Source organism: Marmota monax, unplaced genomic scaffold, assembly GCF_021218885.2.
Source record: "Marmota monax isolate L192 unplaced genomic scaffold, Marmota_monax_Labrador192_F-V1.1 WCK01_AAM20220418_F8-fsc00108, whole genome shotgun sequence".
NCBI lineage: Eukaryota > Metazoa > Chordata > Mammalia > Rodentia > Sciuridae > Marmota > Marmota monax.
This window is the reverse complement of record NW_026694593.1, coordinates 980,705-986,989: the sequence shown is the minus strand read 5'-3', so window position 1 is coordinate 986,989 and position 6,285 is coordinate 980,705. Positions and strand designations below refer to the sequence as shown.

Sequence of the window (6,285 nt, the reverse complement as noted above, 5' to 3'; positions counted from 1 at the left end):
TTGCCCGGCGTCTGTTGGGCCAAGACCACTTCTGGGTCCCCAAGCTCCAGCTTCAGGCAAGGGCTTGGTCAGTCCAGGCTGGATAGGGCAGTTGTATGTGACCATCATGTGCCAAGGGCAGCAGAGCCCCGTTTTCACAGAAAGTGGGACACCTGGGTCCCCCAAAGTCAGGATGAGCTGTCAAGGGTATGTCACTCTTCGTCCCACCCTACCTTCTCTTTGACATTTGGATTAAGTGTCCATGGTGGAGGCCTCCAGGATAGTTGGGCCTCAGGACAATGTGACTCATGACTGCTTCTCCACTGTGCTCTTCTCCAGCCAGGGCCACCAGGACCGGAGAGGAAGGGGGACGGTTTTGGGTGGAGGGCAAAGCTTTTTGCCCTGGTATGGGCCACACCCTAGCCCCTTGGACAGAAGCACTGGGGACAAATTGGAAGACATCAGAGTGGCTCCAGCTTTTACCTCTTTCCCCACCAACAGCCCAAGCTTCATCTTTCCCTCTGCCCTCCTCTGCCCTGTGGAGCTGCGGCATTAATAATCCAGACGCCTCCGTCCTGCGCAGCCACCTCACCGAGTGCTGTGTGTATTTGTCAGAGTGGGCAGGCGGCCTCCAGCCCCGAGGGGTGTGAGTGAGGACACTGGTCAGCCGGGGGAAGGAGCCGGGCCACCCTTCCTTGCTAGGCCGGCTGGAGGCAGTGGCAGCTCTCAGGTGTGGGCTGGGGTTTTCAGGCTGGGACCTGCGGGCCTTCCTGGAGGACTGGGGGAGGCAGGTCCCTCCCTGAGGCTGTTAACCTTGGGGAGGCTGCAGGGGTAGGAGAATCGGAGGGTCAGCAGCCCAGAGATGCATTCTGTCTTACACTCCTCCAGGTCCTCCCTGCTGGGTCCCCTACCACAGTGCCCTTTCATACCTGGAACTTAGCCACCTGGCCTGCCCAGAAATGGAGAGGCTGTCCTCATACACCCAGCCCTACTGTATCTGTTGGCTTTGACTCTTGGACCTGTGCTGCCCTGACCCCTTCTGTTCCTGAAGCAGTTGAGTGGCCCACACCACGCCGGCCTTTGATGTCTGCTGGGTGGATGAGGCCATTGCTGGCACTCCCTCCCTAGGTTTGGCTCCTGCCCCGCAGGCAGACAGTGCAAATCATAGGCCTTAAGAGAGCTGGAGCTCTGGAGCCTATTTTAGACCTGAGCACCCCCTTCCTCTCTCGTTCCACTTAGATCCCAGCCAGGACTTGGGCGGAGGCTGCAGTCTCACAGAATGGAGAAGGGTATAGGGATCTGGACAGCCCCCTAGGGCAGGGGCCAGGGGTGATGTCAAGAGCCTGGCAGCCTCTGATTGTGGCTGTCCTCCTTCATCACTCCCAACCACAGTATCCTTTGGGGTTTGGCCTACAGAGCCAGGGCAGATGACCCCCAATTAGCCCTGGCCGCTTCCCCATGCCCTGCTTGACCATGTGGGCGTAGCCCCCTCATCTCTGGGGTGGTATAAAGAGTGCTGGAGTCAGGAAGAGGCAGACCAGTTCCAGCAGCAGTCCTGACAGTGCCAACGGACACCATGAGGACCCTCACACTGCTTGCCCTGCTGGCCCTGGCTGCACTCTGCCTCGCTGGTCGGGCAGGTGAGTACCCCCACTTCTCCCCTTTTCTTCCAGTCTGGACACCCTTCTGCAGGCCCACACTGTCCTTGTGGAGGGAGAAGCGGGAAGAACAAGCTACCAGAGAAGTAGGGGAAGGAGGATGAGGGCCCTTGGAGTGAGCCAGGGGTGAGCTGGGCACCTTTTCTTTGCAGATGCGAAGCCCAGTGGTGCAGAGTCTGGCAAAGATACAGGTATGGGCCTGGTAGGGGCTCCTGGCACCCCCTCTGCCCTACGCCCTTCAGTCCCATTCCCTGTCGCCCGCTGACTCCTGCCTGTCAGGAAGGCCTGCCTGCTCCCCTACTTATTGTCCCAAGCCTGGAACCACCTGACCCCTGCCCTCTTCTCCATGTTCCACAGCCTTCATGTCCAAGCAGGAGGGCAACAAGGTGGTGAAAAGACCCAGGCGCTTCGTGGACAATGGGCTGGGGTAAGTAGGAGATGCTGAGCAGGGCCCTGCACCTGCGGATGTGCTGGGAGGAGCCATGGTAGGGAGTGGCTTTTAATAGGGACAGACAGGGGGTCCCTCCTGGTAAGCACTCTGGAGTCCGCATGCAGTTGGAATAGAGGGTGAGCATATTGCATGAGGAGTGATGCCACCGTGTGGGACTTCTCAGAGCCCCAGCTCCCTACCCGGATCCCCTGGAGCCCAAGAGGGAGGTGTGTGAGCTCAACCCGAACTGTGACGAGCTGGCTGATCACATCGGCTTCCAGGACGCCTACCAGCGCTTCTACGGGACCCCAGCCTAGGTGTCTGTGCTGGCCGTGGCAGCCCTGCTCTGGCTCTGCGCCAGGACTCCTCCCTCGCCTCCCCCTCGGTCCCTCTGCCCTGCCAGTGTGGGCATCCCAGCTGGTCCAAAATAAAGTCCAGAGGAGGAATTGATGGGCTGTGAGTCTGTCCATTCTGTGGGGGAGGGGCTTGGCGGATGGAGTGGAGAGAAAGTGTCGCCTTCTTCAGTCCCAGAAAGTGCATCCCGAAGTCCTGTTTGTTTATTTATCGAAGCTGCTTTGTTCCAGAAAGCATGGAAGGTGGTTTCCTAAGGCTAACTAGGCTTCCCAGCTCTGGCCCAGCACCCCTCCCACACCAGTCCACTGAATCAGCCATGGCACAGCAAACACACCAGCCCCTGAAGGCCTGGACATCTTGAGTATTCAGCTGTGACCAGGACAGATTCATCACTAGGCAAAAAGGTGCTGGCAAAGAAGGTGCTACCTTGTTTTGGGGGGTGGGGAGCCAATGTGTGGCCCTTGGCTGGTTAATAAGCATTCAGGAAAGGCCTAGGTTAGTCAAGTCAGTTCTTCTGGGCTGAGCGGATACTTCGGGGAGCACCAGAGATGGGCCCGGTGAAAGGGCCCGACACTCCCTGCTTCAGCCCCCAATAGGGCCCGGGGGCAGCTCCAACCTGGACACACGCATCTCCTCCCATCTCCCCTCACAGACCCTCGGCACTTACCCCACTCCCTCCAAGAGCCCCTCACGGCCCTCGCACTCTGCCAGTTCCCTCCGTCTGTCCCTCCTCTCTTCTGCCCTCCCTCTCTCCTCAGCTACTCTTGGCTCCAGGCTCAGATGTGTCCCCACCTTATCAGGCCTGGTCTGGGCTCCACAGCAGCACTGGGTCCTGGTCTCTGCCTCCCTCCAGGCCAAGGTCAGGGATGAGTCTCACTGTTGCTTGGCCTGAGCTCCCCCCTCTGGCGGGCCACCTTGCAGCAGGGGGCAGGTCCCAGGGGCTCGAAGCAGGGAGGCTGTGAAGGCAGCAATGATGACCAGGTTCCCAGCCACTGCCAGGCCCAGGGTGGCCACTGTGCCCTGCAGGCCCAGGGGGGGTTCCTGGGTGGCCAGCCAGGTTCTGCGTGATCCCATATCAGCTAGTACCGCCTCCAGCTGGAAGTGGGTGCCCAGCACTGCACAGATGTGGAATAGCTGATGGCTGTGGCCTGGAGGGAGGGTGGGCAGGTCAGGCACACACCCATTCCCAAGGCTCACTGACCCACTCTGTAACCCAGGGCAAGTCACCTGTCCTCCTACTCCCCTGTAAGAAACCCTGACTCCCAGAATTGTTAGAAGGGGGACTGAGCTGATTTGCATAAAGCCCCTGCATAGTGTATTAGTTTCGCTGTTTCTGAGGAAGGGCCCACCCTTGGGCTGTGAAATCTCTCTACCTAGCTCACTCCTGCCCTGGGAAATTGTCTCCCTGGCCCCGTCCAGGGCCGGACGGGCATATCCTCACCGATATAGTCAAAGCGCCCAGGCGCCAGCCGCTCTGGCAGGTGGGAGGCAAAGAGGAAGCCAGTGAGCAAGGCACAGAGGAGATGGTAGCCGTGGCTGGTGCTCAGCGCCTCCTGTCCGCAGCTGTGACCCCGGCCCCAGCACAGCCCCAGCTGGCGGAGGAAAAGCATGGCTGGTGGAGAGGGCCTCTGAGCGGAGTCGGAGATGGGTCTGGGACCTGGCCAGGGTGCTGAGCCTGGAGAGCAGGGAGAGGGCTGGGGGAGACGGGTCAGGAGGAAGCCGGGCGGGCCCGGCAGCCTTACCCTGTAGAAGAGTGGAAGGTTGTCGAACAGGAAGGGATAGGCGAAGGCCGCCGTGCGGAGGACCTTGCTGAACCCAGGACTTTCTAGTTCTGGGAACCTGGGAGACACGGACAGGCTGGTCGCCATTCCTGGCTCAGGCAGGGATCAAGAAGGGCAAGGGGAGCTTGAGCCAAATGGGTGTCAATGAAGCTTACTGGCTAGGAAAGCCCTTAGGTCGCACGCCTCCCTATATAAATGGCCACGTCTGTAATATGGGGCTAAGGACAGGCTGTGGAATGAACAGACAGTTGGGCATGTGTAGGTGCGTAAGGGCTGGCCTGTGGCCTCCCAGCTCTCCTCTCCTGTCCCTCGGCCTGGCTTCGCCCTCGCTTCCCCGGGGGCGGCGCCGGAGCACCCACCGGGAGTAGCAGGAGAGGCCGGTGCACAGGAGGGAGTTGAAGGCGGCGGCGGGCACAAAGAGCTGGTGCAGGCGGCCGTGCAGCCAGGAGGCCGGCATGGAGTAGGCGGCGTAGGGGAAGGCGCAGCCTGCGGGGAGCGGCGCGGCAGGAGCTGAGGCCCGCGCGCCCGGGCCTCCCGAGGTCCCCCGCCCGGCCCCGCCTCCCGCCGCGACCCGCCGCCGGCTCACCCAGGCTGTAGAGGCTGAGCGCGCCGTAGTCCAGGAAGTAGCAGATGTGACGCGCGCGGGGCGACATGGAGCTGAAGGTGTGCGCGCAGCACGACGCGAAGGGGTAGAGGCAGGCGGGCAGCAGGAAGATGAGCAAGGGCCAGTCGTAGGGCTCGGCGCGGAAGCCCGGGCCCTCGAGCAGCGCCAGGAGGCGCCACAGGAAGTACCTGCGGCGGGAGGGCTGGGCTCAGGCCGCCACCCTGCCCCGCGCTCCCGGCCCAGGCTGCGCCCTGGAGCAGAGCGCCCCTCACCAGGTGGGCAGGAAATGGGTCCAGATGTTGACCGTCTCGTTGGTCATCTGGAAGGAGCTGAGGACACAGTCCAAGGCGGAGCTGGTGGGGCGCCGGTAGCCCGACATGATGCCGTCTTCCCAGAACACCTGGGGTCGTGGTGGAGGGAGAGAGGGGCAGTCACTGTGCCCTGCCCGCTCCGTCCGCCAAAGACCTCTAGAAGCCGGTGAAGAGGATGCGCACGACGTCACGGGTCCCCAAAGACGAACCAAATCTGACCCCCATCTTACATGGCCCCAGTACCCACAGAACAGATGAGAAACAGAAGAGCCAGGACGGGGGACAAGATGGGCGTGGAGAGGCCACAGGGCAGACTGGAGGAGTCTGAATGGGGGCGCTGTGGGCTCTAGGGAGGGGCACACGCTCTCCGAGCCGGGCAAGCCGCCTAGGAGGGGACAGGAGGACAGGAAACTGCTGCAGGGGGATCTCCTCAAGAGCCAAAGAAAAACGTCGCCCACAGTCCTCTGGGGAGAGAGGGTTGGTGGGCGAGGCCCTCACCCTGGGAACCTGGTGGACTCGAAGGAGCTGGGGCAGCTTGAGGCTGAGCATGGTGGCCCGGCAGCTCCACGTGGACCTGGAGATAGAGTGGGGGAGCGTCAGGGACCAGCCCATCCACAGGCCGCTTTCCCCGGGGCGCAGGCTAGACCTGGTTACTCAGCCCAGGACTGGGCGCCTGCGTGGTGGCTGGTGGCCACGGGCTGCTTCCTCCCGGCCAGGGTAGGCTGGCCAGGCTCCCTCAGGGAGCCCCACAGAGCCCTGCCTTTCTCACTCCCCACTGGAGAGGCTGTCAGCCTCAGCCTGGAGCAGAGGGCCCTGCGTCAACCCATCCCCTGGAGTCGGCCCCCTAGTGCTCTCTTGGCCTCAGGAAGGACCCTGACACCTGGAGGCCAGCGGAGGCTTGAGCGCCCCCTCCAGCAGAGAGCCCTGGTGCCTGGTAGAGCACTGAAACCTGCCCTGGGGGAACTCCCTGGAAGAAGGATGCCATCCAGTGGGCAAGGAATTGGGTCCTGGTCTTCTCTGAGGACTACACTTGTGCCCAGGGGATACTCGGGTCCCTGCCCCTCCTGAGCCCCAGGCCCCTCATCCCAGACCTGTGCAGTGCCTCCCGGTGGCTGCAGCTCTGCTGCCCCGCCCGCCTCTCAGGCTGCTTGTCCCCTGCATTCCTTGG

General features: G+C 62.2%; 2 protein-coding genes across 3 annotated transcripts; one reads left to right on the top strand and one right to left on the bottom strand.

The window, feature by feature from the left end:
- Nucleotides 1-133: 133 nt before the first annotated feature.
- Nucleotides 134-2,517, top strand: Bglap (bone gamma-carboxyglutamate protein). Its single transcript, XM_046421729.2, has 4 exons — nucleotides 134-1,619; nucleotides 1,790-1,828; nucleotides 1,995-2,064; nucleotides 2,252-2,517. Exons 1-4 carry the CDS (start codon nucleotides 1,556-1,558, stop codon nucleotides 2,382-2,384), a joined length of 306 nt encoding a protein of 101 aa, XP_046277685.1. The 5' UTR covers nucleotides 134-1,555; the 3' UTR covers nucleotides 2,385-2,517.
- An 85-nt stretch (nucleotides 2,518-2,602) lies between these two features.
- On the bottom strand, nucleotides 2,603-6,285 carry Paqr6 (progestin and adipoQ receptor family member 6). Of its 2 annotated transcripts, XM_046421722.2 has the most exons (8): nucleotides 6,209-6,284; nucleotides 5,616-5,691; nucleotides 5,079-5,206; nucleotides 4,789-4,994; nucleotides 4,562-4,688; nucleotides 4,164-4,260; nucleotides 3,863-4,013; nucleotides 2,603-3,569 (listed from the first exon to the last, which is right to left on the bottom strand). In XM_046421722.2, exons 2-8 carry the CDS (start codon nucleotides 5,664-5,666, stop codon nucleotides 3,295-3,297), a joined length of 1,035 nt encoding a protein of 344 aa, XP_046277678.1. In that variant the 5' UTR covers nucleotides 5,667-5,691; nucleotides 6,209-6,284; the 3' UTR covers nucleotides 2,603-3,294. The 2 variants fall into 2 exon arrangements, with proteins under 2 accessions (XP_046277678.1, XP_046277680.1); XM_046421724.2 differs by lacking the exon at nucleotides 3,863-4,013 and having other exon boundaries at nucleotides 4,164-4,291; nucleotides 6,209-6,285.